Source organism: Anabas testudineus, chromosome 5 (genome assembly GCF_900324465.2).
Source record: "Anabas testudineus chromosome 5, fAnaTes1.2, whole genome shotgun sequence".
NCBI lineage: Eukaryota > Metazoa > Chordata > Actinopteri > Anabantiformes > Anabantidae > Anabas > Anabas testudineus.
Window position 1 is genome coordinate 22424724 of NC_046614.1, and position 16632 is coordinate 22441355.

Genomic DNA, 16632 nt, shown 5'->3' on the forward strand with positions numbered 1-16632 from the left:
CATTTTAAAATGTGGTAAGGAAGCTACAATTAATATTAAAATTTAACATTTTTTCCACGAGCAACAGGAAAGGTTTAAAATGTAATGTAATGTAAATAGTAATCTGCAAAGTAGGCTTCAGGAAGGTTGACAAAGTTGGAAACCACATAAATAAACATTAATGAAGTAAATAAAAAACAGTGTCATTTTAAAATGTGGTTCATAAAACTCAAGAACAGCTTGGATAACTATTGGTAAGATAATAATCAACTAAGTAACAGAATGTGAACAACAATATATGATGTGTAAGGTGTTGTTCCTGAGCTCCTTTTAGGTCTGGTCTGAATAAACACAGAGAGGACTATTAGGACAGATTGATGTAGGACTTTGTCATCATTCAGAGTTTAGATTAAGAGCGAGAGAGACTTTTTTTGTATTGCAATTTGCCATTTGTGATTATTGGTCATTATGTACAAATGAAAATGACTGAGCAGTGCTGCTGAGTGAAACACTTGAAGACTTGCAAACTGAATGTGCTGAGGTTCAGTGCAGACTGTATTACTGTCCATCTCCATGCAAATTATACATAAACTCGTCAATAAAAAAACAAACAAACAAACAAAAAAAAACCCAATTCAATTATGTCAAAGCTGAAATTGACAGCTCATACCCATTCAAACTAACTAATGAGACTAACGAGAGTTTGACTTCACCTTATTTTCTCCTTTTAACATTTATCGTGTCCATGCAGCTGTGGAGAAGATTCATGTAACAGAAACCACTGATTGAATGACGATGTTGATTTAACAACCCAGTGACAACCCTAAAGATAATTATCACCTGAATCTGCAACACCCCTCGACTTTATTAGAGCTTTAATGTGAGTTTTGGTGCATTGTTTTTTCTGGCAGATGATTTTTAACATTTAATCAGTGTTAATAAAAAAAGTGAATTAATCTGTTGTTGTTCCTTCTGACACAACTGCATCTGAATTCCTTGAATTTCAGGACATGTACGTACCTGTTAGAAATATTTTACTGAAAGATTCAATAGGAAGGAACTGTTTAAATTATATAAGGTCTGAATAAGGCACCAGCAGCATGCTGATCAATGACCAAGACAGGAGAAAGAATCAAACAAAATCTAGAGAGGACATGCTAATACTATTTCGGGTGAAAAATTAGGTAGTAAAGAAAAAAAATAGTTCTTCATTTTATTGTGGCTCAATTACACGTAATGGGATTTGCTATTTACATGCTAACAGAAATTAGCATTAATTCAGGAACAGTATCACTGGGCAGCACAGAACCCAAGTGGGGCTGGCCAGAGGTTTTCCAGGCCAGGTCTGGAAGAGGTCAGACTGATTTGGGTCAAATAAATCACTTGGGCAAAAACTGCAGTCCCATAATCTTGGATAGGAAGGGTATGAGACGAGCATGGATTTTGAAAACAGATTTAGGGATGGGTCTGTTTAAACACTGTGGGGAATCTACCCAAATCTAACAGGAGAGAACAGGAGCTAGACAGCAAGTGGTGGGAATGTTCAGGCAAGATACGCACCCTTAACAGGGAATGCCTTGCAGTTGTGAATTGGCCACTGATTGCTTTTACCATGTTGTATACTAAAGAGAGATGCAAGGTCATCAACCGAGACAGAAGTGGCAGACAGGGTGTAGTGCAGGCTTTTTAAAGTAGAGTTGATCTTGTAATTGTCATGGTAAAAGGCTGTTTCTGCAGCAGATAAATTAAAAGGGAAAAGATGATTGATTTAGTGGGATTTAGTGGGATGGACTAGCCTGGGCTAATGGACAAAAGGCAGAGAATGTGCAGACGGGAGCTCAGTCTTTACAAAAATAAGGTGTGAACGCAAGGACTGAATGCAATAGCTGACTGTTTGGCTTTCATATGGCTGATAACTTAATCATTGGTGATTTGCACACACCTATGGCTGGATTAGCTTACAATGAGATTGGCTGAGACAGAGTCAGTGCCCTGAAACTCACACTAAAAATGCAAAAAACAGATACTATCAAAGAAGGAGCTAGTAGCAAGAAATATATGTTTGTAAATTTCATATTGATTGATCTTTATATAGGACTGCTCTGATTTAAAGAGTAACTTTAAACATATTTCTATATATTCTGTATATTAGGTTGTGGTGGGAAGCAAAACAGTTCCTGTGGGATCACTTTGAGTTCATGTTGACTGCTCTCTGCAGAGTTGCTGTTGAGCAACCAAGAGCATACAAATACACACTGTTTCTATTTACCTAGATACCTTTTTGTTGTCATAAGACAGACTGAAAAAAAAAACAAACATTGTTGGACACTTAGGTGGCAATGTGTTTCTAAAATTAGTTAAAAGTACAGATCCTTATAACCACAAACACACATAGCAATAAGAGAAGGGTGGGATACCTGTTTTCCTTTTCCCCCTCTCTGTATCTCTTCAGTCCTTACCATTGGTTGGCTTTCGACCAATCACACTGTCACTGTTCACCATCTTTAGAATATGTTGCCTGGAGCAGTCACTGGGTTGTATATGAAGGGGCTGTTACAGCTAGCTCCACAAGCTTTGTCTTCTGCTTCTTCAAACTGGAGATAAACTAATCTGACTAAAGGTCCTGTCAGTTGCAACAGTCTTGTTACGTCTGAAGGTAAGAAACCATTTGTTTTTCTTAATGCTGAGCTGAATGCCTGAGAAGTTTTCAATGTCTTGAGACAATGAAACAGCCTTTCTCCACCTGTGGAGCTAAAACAACAGGTGGAATATCACAGTGGAGTCATTCGACTACAGACCTGAGGTACTAAAAGTTTACAGATGACTTTTAAGCTACAACGTGCTTCATGAGCAGAGATAAGAGACAGAAAGATAAAATAACAGTGGAACCTGACACGCCCGGTAAACTGAGGTATGAATGCAGCATTTATCTTTTTTGAACTTTCTTGGACTCCACTCTAATTGGCATTAGCTTGCAAAAATAATAAATGAGCAGAGACAACAAGGAAATATCATTTTTAGTAGATATAATGAACTTGTTATTGTGTACATCACTTTGTTTTGCTTTTGCTTTGGTAAAAGTGCTAATTCTTTATTCTATTACACATCAACCCTTAAACTTACCCTTAATCATCATTTGTATTGTTGATGTGATTCTGCAAACTAAGTAATACTGAAAATTGCCTCTTTATTGTGGTGGATTAGAAATATAAAATATAAATATATATATTTATATAAATATAAAAACTGCAATAATACATTTCCATCCACATCACCAAGTCTTAATGGTGGTACTGAGATAAACAGAAAGAGTTCTGTAAACTGTACTGTACACCTTCTGACTAAGATGAAAACATAAATGTAGAAACATGTTTTAGTGGGTTCAGTTTCTAAAAATATAGTTTAAATTCAGGAAATGTTAAAGTAGAATTTCAACAAGTAGAAGCAACCTCTGCAACAATATACGTTAGTTCTCAGAGTATGTAGTTGTCTGCTTTGTTTGCGTTATCACCTGCATCATGAATAATCACTTGGCTCTGCAACAGCATAAATACAAACAGGCTTGACAACCTTCACAACACTGATGTGAGCACCCTAGAGGAGATTTAGTTGTCTTTTGAGTAATCTCCTATCTGTCAAAGCACAACTGGCTACCAATGACTGATAAGACAGTGGGGAAACAACTTCATTCTCATATTTGGTTGTAAAACAGCCACATAGATGCACAGCTAACATTAGTTAAACCCGACATTTGTTCAACAAAACACTGGGCCAAAGTGAGACTGTCTTCAGAGTAAAACTGCTGTAAGTCTAAGTTTAAGCAGCTGAGGGTGAATTAATGAGCACAATGGTAACTTTAATCAAAACAATGAAACTCTATTAGACAAGTATAAGTCAGTAGTTGGTCTTAGAAGGTGCAGCACAGTTCAAAATAGTTCCGAAGCAGGCTGGTTTTCCTTATATCTACATCTGTTTGGGACTGCTCCTTCAGAGATTAATGGTAATGACAGGGCAGCGGTCTACTGACAGTGTGGTGCCTAAAGTTACACCCGCACTTCAATACTAGTGAAGAATGTCATTGTGTTGATGTGGATACATATGGCTACAGGCGTCTTCAGATTAGTGGGCCTCAGATCAGTGGGGAAAAAATGAAGTGTGCCTAAACATGTCAGAACAAATCCTGAATGTTTACGTCACACTGATTTTAAAAAGAGATAGTTAAGGATGAATTTTGCTTATTTGATTGATAAAGGACTTGTTTAAAACTATTGTTACACACAGCAATATTTTATGCTTTTCACCATGAACATGGACTTATAAAAAGACAGATTCAATAGCTTGCCAAATCATCTTTGGCTAATCTCAAAACTAAAACCTTCTTAGATGTGATAAAAGAGATGTTTAGTGAATGCAAGTCAATTAAATTTTATTTAGTTAAAAAAAGTATTTTTTTTTAAACCCTATCACCCTGTTCATTTGTTCTCAGCCATTTCTTTTCAACTTTGTTGAGTTATTGGTGTGTATTTTTAGTTCTCTTATAGGTCTGAGATGACCTGAGTTGAAAACTTTATAAGTCACAGCTGCTGTTAACACACATGCCCATGCATGCTCAGACACAGACTGACCTGCTGAAAGCAAATAATGTTTTCCAACTATTTCTGTCTGCCTTTTTTCTCTCTGCAGTCACCATGAAAATAGCATCTTTTAACATCCAGAAGTTTGGAAAAAAACAAAGTGTCAGATCCAGAAATCCTAAAGATCCTGATAAAGGTACACACACACACACACACAAACACACACACACACACACACAGACGTATGGCAATCATTGTGAGGAGATTTATTGACATAATTAATTCCCTAGCCCCTCACTGTCGCGCAACATTATTTGTACGGCAAATGATAAGAGAAAGTGCTTTAAAAACAAACTTTAAAGCAAGTGTAATGTGTGTTCAAAGTAATTGACCTGGTAGACCAGTCCATTCTCATTCCCAGAGCTCTGTCAAGTCCTTTAGTGTCTCAACGCTAAAGGTTCTATATTCTATTACATTATTTCTATGGATTTTTAGAAAAATGAAAAAATGTTTATTATAATTACAGTGGCTGCCATCATGATAACATATACACGTGTATAGATATATACATAGTTGTTCATATTACAAACTTTCTAAAGTGCACTGATGCCAAACTGAGATGTGCTCTCTCTTTCTGCCCCCAGATTGTGTCTCGATATGACTTAATTTTGATTCTGGAAGTAGTGGACTCCACTGAATCATCTATAAAAATCTTCCTAGATGCACTCAACAAGTGAGTGCAGGCTTTGCTTCATTGTGATTGTGATTATTATTATTATTACGACTAGCATGTACACAATACACATGCTGTTGATCTAACTTAAATTTAAATGGGTACTAAAACACAATTCTGTCTGTCCAGGTCCCGCAAGAACACTCACTACACTATGCAGACCAGCACTCGTCTAGGACGAACAGTCTACAAAGAGCAGTTCATGTTTTTGTACAGGTGAGTTTATCTTGAGACAGTTTTTTACTGTACAGCACTGTTTATAACACTGGAAATTATACTTACACTAGGAATGGAGATTAATTCAAGGAAGTACTCTAAACTGCAGTACTTGGATTTATACAGTACAAAACATTTTAAATGACAAACAATTTTTGTGTCTTTGTAGTATGTTGCTTGTAAGAAACAGTTTACAGTATAATCTGATCTTCTGCTTGATGTGCAGGGATGATGTTGTTAAAGTGGTGGACTCCTACCAGTTTGATGACGTCTTAACTCAGGGAAAAGATGTGTTCGAAAGAGACCCCTACATCCTGAGATTCGAATGCCCCGATTCAGGTATGAGGCTTCTGTTATGCAGATTTAAAAGATGAATGCTTCTGAGAGCACCCAGTACTTTAAAAGGAAATTAAAGTACACTTCTACCTCACCTCTCTAGATTACCTGTTGGGTATAGGTTTGATGTGGGCATTCATTACAACTTCAAAAGACAATTTGAAGATTAAGACTTGGTTTCAGGACTGGGGTTAAATTAGCTTAGGTTTAGGTCTAGGTATTTGGTTGTGATAATTAAGGTTGGGGTAAGAGGTTAAATAATATATTTCCTCACAAAGATAGAAGTAAAAATGTGTGCGTGTGTGTGTGTGCTTACCACAGTGCTGGAGGACCTAGTGCTGATCCCAGTTCACACCAAACCAGAGGGCTCAGAGAAGGAGCTGGACGAGCTGTATGATGTCTTTCAGCACGTCAAAACGAAGTGGCATACTGATGTAAGAAAATGAAATTATCAGTAATCACTTTGCGATTAAACTACTGAATTACCTCATATCAACCAGGAAAGATGAAAAACAAAACAAAAAAATCTGCATGCTGATGCAGTTATAAACTCACACAATGATGTACTGGTAGCAATGTAGCCAAGGGAGCAATGCTTAGTGCAGAGCTCCTGGAAGCTTTAAAGAGCTAATAACATAACAAGACCCACCTGTTACTACTGTATGAACAGTCTCACTGTTTCTGTGCTGTCTAAGGTTGCTTTCAGACCTTAATTCGTTTGCTTTGGTCTGAATCAGTAGATGAGTTTTTACATAACTTGCTTATCAAAATGCAAAAATGGTGTTGGGGTCATGTTGCACTTCTTTGAGTTTCGATGTTGTCTTTACCTAGAACATTATGATCCTGGGTGACTTCAATGCGGATGGCTCGTTCGTCTCCAAGAAAGAAATGAAGCAGATCAGGATCCGTACTGACAAGAACTTCCACTGGCTGATTGGAGATGATGTTGACACCACAGCAAGCAACAAAAATGACAATTCATATGACAGGTAACATTCACAAACACAAGTCCTACAACAATATTAAAGCAGTGCTGCAAGATCAATGTCCCATCACTGAACAGTCAAGCAAAGGCTAACAATGCTGAGACCTTCAGACAGTGATGTTTGTAGTTAATTACATACCATCTACCTCTGTTCAGGATTGTGATCTATGGTGATGACATGCTCGAGGCCGTTGTACCAAACTCTGCCAAACCCTTTAATTTCCAGACGGCTTTTAAACTCACAGACGAGCAGGTCTGTAAATTATTTATTTATTTATTTATTATTATATAAAGAATATTTTAATGTTTTTGCCTTTTTTTTGGCTGTCTAGGCTCTAAAAGTGAGTGATCATTACCCTGTGGAAGTGGAGCTGAAGTCCAAAACTAACAAGAAAAAATAAGTGGTGGGTAATTACTATCACTACTACTACTAGTACTACCACAACTAGTACTACTACAGCCTCTGCTGCTTTTGCTGTTAAAACTGTCAAATCAATGTTTGATAAATGAAGACTGAATGTTTGTGTTCAATAAAATGTTCCTGCATTTGACCTTTAGTTAGATTTGTATTTTTTACTTTACAGTTTTCAGGTGTTGTATGCTCAACTCGCCAGCTAATGTTTTTTAATCAAAAAACAAACAAAAAAATATCTATCTATCTATAAATAAGATGTTACAGTATATAACATCTATAAATAAGATGTTACAGTATATAGGAAGTATGACTCCCAATGTGCTACATAACTTGAGTGTTCTCTTGCTCCTGTGTCTTTCTGGCACTGGATCGATTCCCAAAATATTTTTCACCCAATGAACTTCTCCATTAATAAACAATCTTTCTAACCTGTGCTGATGTTTCTCCAGCACTCAGTGGACTGCATGGTTTATCTCTGCAAGTCTAAAACTGCGGTGAAAGCTTTGGTTGGTGCCACCAGGACACATCACAGACGAGGTTCTGCTGGTGGAGAAGAGGAAACCTGAAGATGATGACAATAACATACTGAAGTTTTGACCAACTATTTTACAGATGGGATTCTCAACACAAGCCAAATGAGACAATTGTTTGGTCTGGTTAGGTTTCATCTTATAAAGAATAAAAATAAATGTGTTGAACCAGTGAGCAACATCAAGTATTGATGTGTGTAGATCAGATATACAAGGTGGTCACTAAACTCAAGTAATAGTGGAAATACACTACTACAAAAATACTAATTTATAAAACATTATAATTTGTAAATTGATACAATTTTTACCCCTTAAGTAAATTATACTGTATTTGAATATATACTTACTTGCAGTTTCTAGTGTATATACACAGTTTGCAGTACTGAATACTTAAATAAATACTAAAAACAGCTTTTTAGGCTGTTACAGGAAGCAGCTGCTTCAAGTTTACTACATTTGGATTCACAAGCTAATGTTGGTTCTGTCAGTAATGAACCCAGAAATTAATGTGTGAATATATAAATCTATATCTATATAATATCTAAGAACTATTTTAGTGGAGAAAACTGTTTTAACTTAGACATAAAACTCTACTTAGCTTACTTTGGATGGGGAGCTAATGGTGTCCCTTCATAATTCTTCAGAGACTGATCGAGTTTGGCAAAGTAGCGTTAACGCACAATATCATACAAATCAATAAGAATTGCACTAAAATAAGTCACATTTCACAATAAAAATATTTAAGTTGCTTAAAACATCATGTTAGCACAAGTTATGGGCAATCAGCGAGCACAACGCCTAGCTTAACAGTTAGCGTTAGCAAAAGTAAATCAATAACATAAAAACAACCTATAATGATAAGTCAACAACAGTTGTAATTAAAAGAAAAAGATATTTCCAACCATTACTCCAGCAAGACGTCTGATGAGATGACTTCTGTAATATTAGGTTAAATATTTATGTATCGTTAATGAGAGATGTGACAAAATGGCGGCGGCGTCAGTTAAACTGCTTCTGGCTGAAAATCTGAATTTATAACAAATAGAAAGTAACAAGCCACATAAAGTCAAGGATTAAGGACACGTTTTACACCTTAAACTCCTCTACTCTATTTATTTATATAATTGCAGTGGAGCTAATATCATATATATAATAGAAGTTAAATTGAAAACAGTGATCCCGTCTTTTGGAGCATATGGTGCCTTACAATTACACTACCTATTATTATAAAATATAATAAAAATAGCTAAACCTTGACAAATAACACATTTCTGTTTTTATTAAAATGAGTACTAAGATTTTGAATGAAGTACTTACGTAAACCTGTAGTAGTGTCTTCTACCACTGTGACCAAACACCTGAGACTAATAAGTATAACTTAAGATGAAGTTTAGTGTTTATCATTTATCACAACCTCAATAAAAGTCTTCCTCTTCTTGTCATCCGACACTGAGAGGTTCACATCCAAAGACTCTGTGATTCACTAAATTAAATTCAATACTACAGGTCACATGTCAGAATTACAATACTATGCATCTGCTGGACACAAAATCACATAAACATTTAATAGACAAGAAATAACGACCTTAAACTGAATAACAAACACCTTTTATACACATGCTGTAATCACATCTTTTTCATGATTGCAGAAACACTGAATCTATAATCCACAGTTCATGTTCAAATAGAAATTATGAAAAATAATGAAATGCAACGTATCAGGAGAGCAGACAAAACTCAATAAATATTATAGCCTGCTGCAGAAAGATAAATGAATTGCAAGACTTGAATTACTTTATAACTTATAGCTGGACTTTACCCAATTAACTCATAAATAAGTGTTTTACAAACCATCTTTGCTTTTATCCTACCAGTAGAAATCTCATGAACACAAATGTAATGTAGCCATCAAAGGTTTTTACAGATGTTCTCAAGGAAATGTTTTTTAGACCTCAATGAGCCATATTGAGTGTAAACTTACCTCAAACTTAATTTTCATATCCAACGCATTTTGAATGAATGTCTGTTACACAATTTAAACTTATTCTTATGTCAAACTCATATTGGATAAGTTCTGATTCAAAAAGAAAAATGAAAATCTTGATTTTCTTGACTTATATTTCCCCCCAAATATCAAACAATTAAACAAGCAGTAATTACAAAACCTTTATTGGCATCCCTCTTTAAAATAAAACAAAATCAAAAAAGAAAAAAAAAAGCGGGGGATATAACACGTCTCTGCTAGTTTCACATGGGCACAAAACAAAATATGGTGAGGATGAGGATTCTTTCCGTGTTGCATTTCTTATGCTAGAGACCTCATTGCTAAACTGGATGTGAAGATATTGGTCAGTGTGTGTGAGAGCGTAAAGTTCCCAACAACAAATAAACCTGTGTGAAACCTTAAATTATGTTGGGAGTCAATTTGTCTACCAGGCCTGGCTGGTAACAGATATTCCTGCCCCTGACATTCTTGATAATTAAGTTCATGTTGTGCACATGTTCACTGCTGGAGCAGGTTTTAGGTTTGATGGGGTCCATGTTCGACAGACTAAAACAAACTGGAGCCTTTCAGTAAGCTTACAGACATCGCATACACGAGGCGACGTCGGGGAACAACACACATTGTCTTCACATTGAGATTCTACTTCTTCCCCGACTTCTTGATTCCACCACCAGCTGAAAGAAAAACAAAAACAAAACAAAAATTAAAACTAAAAAAGGGACTTATAAGGCTACCTTTGTCATATTTATTTAGTTAATTGGCTAATGCTTTATGCTGTATGTTTGAGTAAAAGTCCAATGAAAGGTTTAAGTATGTCTTCACCACTATATGTGAGGTCTACATGATCACATTACAAATGTGTATTTTCATTCCTACAATAGACATACAATTTCTCCTGCAATGCAAGTAGGTTAAAGGGATGAAGTCATTTTAACATATGGTGTCCAAAGTCTAAGGGTGCATCTTTATCTTTTAGCTTTGTGGTGCTGCTATTAAAAGGTGACATCCAACACTGAACTAGAATTTAAAAATACACCACAGGTTTCTGCAGCAGTCCTCCTATCAACATCTTGTGTTTCAAAGTGCATTTGGCACGTGAGTTTCTACCTGCCATCATCACAGTTTTATGGTTTAAGACGTTACTATAACAAATTATGTAACTATGCAGTGTTTATAATGCTTGAAGTGGGGATGGAGAGGAGCTGTCTCAGTTGTCTATATCATCTTTTATCTCATGCATAGCAATATCAATTCACTCAAATATTCTGTGGTACAGTGGGCTCTGGTCTCAGGCTTGGAAAGAATACCATCTTTTATGAAGAGCAGATTTTTTGTCATGGTTGTATTTAAAGGGATGCCATTACCATTGTAATGCTCTGTAATCTATAGGTCAATTTCTCGTTTTAAAACAAATGGAAATTACTAATTATAACATCAGAAATATTAGAGAGACAACAGATACTTATTTCAGTAATTGTTTTAAAAATAAAAAATACATTTTGATGTGTTATTAACAGATAATATTCTCTTTAAAAAAAAAAAGAAAAAATGTCCAAATAGGAAAAAGGTTCTCATCTGTCTCTTGGTCTTACTTAAAGGTCCTTTTCCTGAAGCTTTTGCCTTTAATGCTTCCATAGCCTTCTGCTCTTCTTTTTGCTTCTGCTTGAAGGCCACATCATCCTGCAGTCAAACAATCACTTATTTATCACTTTGATAACAGAAAAAAATAAATCAACTGAATATTATTTTGCAACACAATCTACATTTGAAGGTTTCTCAATACATTGAGTGAAACAGTGATGGGGATTTTAGTATTCTTCCACCTTGTAGATACTTTGTCAATCATTGCCGTACTAATTCTTATTGGATATAACTGTACACACCAAAATGGCAGAATGACACTTACATCATCCATTTCCTTGGACTGTTTCTTGGGTGCCTTCAGTGGTTTCTTTTTGCCTCCTGAAAAAAAGTCAATAAATCAATTAATAATTCAATCAGTTAGTTGATAAATATACTCTATTAGCTCACAGTCTAATGAAATGTTCTGAACTAGACCTTAAGAAATAGCCATAACGCTTCCCCAGACTCCCTAGAAAAACTGTTCAATTTAACCCAATTTACTGGTTAACTAAAAACACTGACCAATTCAGTTACACCAGAGCCTGTAAAAACAGCAGACGTGCTCTTCGCTCAAACATAAAGCTAGTGTCTTAAAAGTTTATCATGATGTAATTTAAGTTACTCTGTTAACAACAGACAGAACGGTGCATTAGAATAATCTTAGAATCAAGTTAGCTGACGCTAGTACATCATTTCTTTAGCTGTAAAATATTTAGCGTCTAACCTCTGAAGACAAATTATTACTTATTATCCCAGACAATAGCAAATTATTAGTCCAAGCTTTAAATTCATTATCCTTAGCATTCGAACAACAACGAAAAAACAATGATTAATATTGGTTGGTGAAAGCTTCGCGCTTTAGCTTAGGTTAGCAATAGCTAGCTAATCCACCAAATGAAACACGCTCTACTGCTCTTATTACATTGTCAAAGTCGTTGGCATTTTGTGATGCCCAGATTTCTAAATTAACACTTCAATCAATGTACGTCTCACCTTCCCGGCCAGACATGTTTTAACTAATTACAACAGTCTGAAGATAAGAAATAAGCGTCAAATTGTTGCAAACAGAGCGAGTTGCGTTAATCCGCGCTGTAAGGTCCCCGGTGAACTCTGAACCGGAAGTAGAATACCCGTTATGCGCCTGAATGAAATGTTCCCCGGCTGTTTGACGTGAAAATGAACTCCATCAGTTTGACATGTTTGCTTTGACAACACTTAAGAAGACAGGTATGTTTATTTTCATGTTTTAATCTATGTATTAATTTATTACATGATTTACCAGCTAGTGTAACATTAACATCTAAAACGTCACTTTGCCGGTATCTAACTGTTAGCAAGGTAAAGCTAATAGCTAGCTATGTTAACCTAGTTGGAATTAGGCAATAACAACCAAGTAACAATCAGCTAATATTGTAAGAAGATCTATGATATAAGTCATAGAAATGCAAACGCTATCTTATTATTTTCTGCCTGGTTATTCATTTAATTATCAATTAGTATTAGTTGTGTTGTGTGTTGTAAGTTAGCAAGTAGATTTCTTATCAGTAGTGGAAAGTAACGTTAAGCTAGTTTGTTAAATACATCCAGTACTGTACTTGTACTTTACATTTTATGCTGTTTTATAGTTTTATTCCGCCACATTTCAGGTGGAAATATTATACTTTTTACTCCACTACACGTGTGTGATGTTAACTGTCTGTTTTTCGGATTAGGATTTCTATTCTCTTTTGTTATTGTCTCCGTAGATACTTGTTTGGAGTCTACTTTGCAGTTGGTGTCTGTTCCAGTGTTGGAGCAGTAGTTGAAGTGCAAGAGAATCTCTGGGCTGAGCTCAAGCTGCATTCGTGACTGCTGCCCTTCTCAATGAGGTACTTTTGCATTATTTGGTCTAAATAGGATATTCTTATTAAAAATATGCCAGTCAGGCTGACATTGAACAATCTCCTTACTGTGTCCATTACAGAAGAGCTCAGAACTGTTTATGGGCCCATGGCTCGGGCTGTTTGTCCTGCCTCTACTTGCACAGATCTTTGTCTAGTAGAATCACTCTGGTGCGTACCTACAGTGCTCACCATCAGCCTAGTTCCACCCCACCTACTAACCCTGCACCTCCTGACGGGAAAGGTGGAGCTGAGGTGGTGAAACAGCGTGCCTTGGTTGCTTTACAGGTATAAGAAATCCCTCTTTTCTCATCTTCTTTTTGCTCAGAGCAACTTTTACCACAGATATAATTACTAGTTGGTCCATATGAAGAATTTGACAACATTTGATTGAACAACATTTTTAAAACAACAACTTCTCTCTTTTTAGCATGCAGGTGAGTTGGGGCGTCAGTGGGGTCACAGGTCAGCTCAAACAGTCACTGCCACTGTCAATTACTGGTGGAAGAGGTATGAGGAGTTTGTTGGACTCAGTGAGGTCAGAGAGGCTCAGACCAAGGTCACTGAGGTAAGCACTAATTGTTAGTCAACCTATATTGGTGAAGCGTCTAGGAAAAAAATGACAGTATGAGAATTTAATAGCACCACCAACTATTACTTTCTTGATTAACATAGAGTTGTGTCAATACTACTCTAAAATATTTCTACTTCACCTGAGAATTTTATACAGTAGCTTTCAGAAGTGACTCATTTGTGTGTTTTGTCCAGGCTGAGCAAGCGTTCATGGTGGCCAGAGGGATGGTGCGTGAGGCTCATGCTAGTCTGGAGGCCTTGCAGGTCAGGCTAAAGGAAGTCAGAGATCGGCTGGACAGAGTGTCCCGGGAGGAGGCTCACTACCTGGAGCTCGCTACACTGGAGCACAAACTGCTGCAGGTTAGCGCAAGCAATTCAAAATTCCCTACTGCAGCTTCAGGTCAGATGAAGAAGAAGAAATTAATTTATTCTGCAGTATAATATGTAGAGTGTGCTTCAGTTGCACAATGACAGAAGTGATTGTACTGTGATGTTATTAGCAATAAAGTCTATTTGAGACATCTGTTCAACAACTGACCTGTTTATGAAATTGAATTAGTCTAAATTGAGACAAAAATAAATCACATATCCATTGTGCTCTCTTGTAACCACAGGAAGAACGTCGCCTCCGGACAACATATGAGAATGCAGAGAGTTCGGAGAGGGAGAAGTTTGCCTTGTTTTCAGCAGCTGTCAGGGAGAGCCATGAAAAGGAAAGGACAAGAGCAGAACGCACCAAGAACTGGTCCATCATCGGCTCAGTGCTCGGAGCCTTGATTGGAGTCATGGGATCGACATACATCAACCGTGTCCGACTGCAGGTGAGGAGGGATGATGATAGCACTGCTCGTCACCTCTGCTGCACTGGGGGTTGTGTTATTTTTTTGTCCAGTTCTGTGGCTACAAATCAGCAGCACACATAAGAAGTGCATCGATATTTGTTTCAGTTGATATATTTTACCTCTTTCTTTTCTAGGAACTGAAGAGTCTGCTGCTGGAGGCCCAAAAGGGCCCAGAGAGCCTACAGGAAGCTCTCAGAATGCAGGCTGGAAATCACCGCTTGCAGCAGGATGAACTGCGGACTCTCATCGACAGTCTCAGGGTCACTCTGAATGATGTCTTCACAAAGAGGGGCGGTGTCCTTCAGGACAAGGGAGGTCCAATCTCAGACTCACCCACTGTGCCTCTTTCTGCCTTAAAGGACCTCCACATTGGCAGGCAAAAGACAGAGTCCCTCCTGGAGTCCCTTCCGCCACAACTGGGACAACTGGAGCAAGGACTTGGTAGAGTTGAGAGCAGTTTGTTGATGGTTAGGAAGCTGCTGGAGACCAGACCAGAAGCTCAAACACGGGCTGGTCAGCTGCAGAGAGCACGACCAGCGAGCCCAGAAAGACCAGCGAGAGAGGACCAGTGGGAATCTGCAGCAGTGGTGAAGCATCTGGACGAGACCCAGAGGACGCTGGGAGAACGAATCAGGACAAACACTCTTTATAATGCTGTGTTTACCTATACGGCCACTGCAATAACCATCTCTGCTGTCTACCTGCTGCTCAGAGGAACTGGTTAGATATGCTACCTCTGGTTTGAATACCTTAACATTCACTGTAACACTATGAATCACTGGGAGGAATAATTTCAATTAATTATATCAAAATTCAGTATTCACTAAAGTAGTATTAGATTAGCTTCTGGTCAAAGGTGTTGATTTGGGGTTCTAACCAGAAGAGTCAGTTATCAGATAGTCTGAAACAACTAAACATCTCTAGAAATAAATTAAACATTTGATAAAATCATAGAGACAATATTGATATGTCATCAGGTAAATGTAACTTCTCATGTATTAAACACATTACATCAATTACTTTATAAAATATCAAATCTTAGTGAATAATTCCCATCACAGGAGTTTCTGACAGTTTAATACTTAAAAGGGAAAACACAAGGTAAACTGTATCTTTTGTTTTGTGCAGTCTGCCCCTTTAGAATAATGAAGAATGACTAATGCATTTCCAAATCAACACCTGTGACAGTCAGAATGTCAGTTCTGGGATTTAGACACAATTCAGCTGAGGTATGTAACTGAAACATGATGGTGATGTGATTGATAGAGTGTTTGTGGCCAAATGAGACCAATGCCAAGTGAAGTTTTAATATTAGTAACTTGATTCAGCCTTGTACTCATCAACCATTCTAATAGTTGAACCAGCTTAACCTCGAAGGGACCACATGTTCTGTCCCCGATTCTACCTCTGGGATTCATTTCCAGTCTCCTATCCAACAGGTGTACTAGAGCTGTATGCTTTCCAAGAACCTATAACGTATGTTTGGTTGATTTCATACATCAGATAATTGAGATGGGAACAGGAAATGACACTGAACTTGAGATTAGCACAAGGATAAACATCTGAAGAAGCACTGAGAATACATGAACTGAATTTTAAAACAATGTGTGAAAATAATCAAAAGGGAAACAAACAATTAAAGGTCTGATTATCCTCTTACAAAGCTTCATTATTGCTTTTACCTTTTGATCACTGCTTTTTTCACTGTTCAAGTAAAATTTTCAAAAACTCTCCTCCCGTACTTGAACTTTTGTTCAAGTACGGGAGGAGAGTGGTGTAAATATTCCTAGCTAGGTAACCAGCGTGGCTGGCTACTAATAAATTTTGTGTCTGTATGTCTGAACCACAGATACAAAATACTGCTAAACATAGTTTCAGCCCTCTTTTATATAGTGTTTTGGTTGAAACTGTTTCAGACTGATTGAATGACAGCACCTCTCT

General features: G+C 37.0%; 2 protein-coding genes and 1 pseudogene across 2 annotated transcripts; 2 read left to right on the top strand and 1 right to left on the bottom strand.

The window, feature by feature from the left end:
* The first annotated feature begins 4667 nt into the window (after positions 1 to 4667).
* On the top strand, positions 4668 to 8085 carry LOC113155097 (annotated as a pseudogene).
* A 1275-nt stretch (positions 8086 to 9360) lies between these two features.
* tma7 (translation machinery associated 7 homolog) lies at positions 9361 to 12505 on the bottom strand. Its single transcript, XM_026349619.1, has 4 exons — positions 12390 to 12505; positions 11680 to 11735; positions 11366 to 11453; positions 9361 to 10447 (listed from the first exon to the last, which is right to left on the bottom strand). Exons 1-4 carry the CDS (start codon positions 12403 to 12405, stop codon positions 10413 to 10415), a joined length of 195 nt encoding a protein of 64 aa, XP_026205404.1. The 5' UTR covers positions 12406 to 12505; the 3' UTR covers positions 9361 to 10412.
* A 4-nt stretch (positions 12506 to 12509) lies between these two features.
* Positions 12510 to 16402, top strand: ccdc51 (coiled-coil domain containing 51). Its single transcript, XM_026349612.1, has 7 exons — positions 12510 to 12623; positions 13142 to 13264; positions 13360 to 13564; positions 13707 to 13844; positions 14045 to 14209; positions 14464 to 14670; positions 14826 to 16402. The coding sequence occupies exons 2-7, from the start codon at positions 13260 to 13262 to the stop codon at positions 15414 to 15416; spliced, it is 1311 nt and encodes a 436-aa protein (XP_026205397.1). The 5' UTR covers positions 12510 to 12623; positions 13142 to 13259; the 3' UTR covers positions 15417 to 16402.
* The last annotated feature ends 230 nt before the right edge of the window (positions 16403 to 16632 follow it).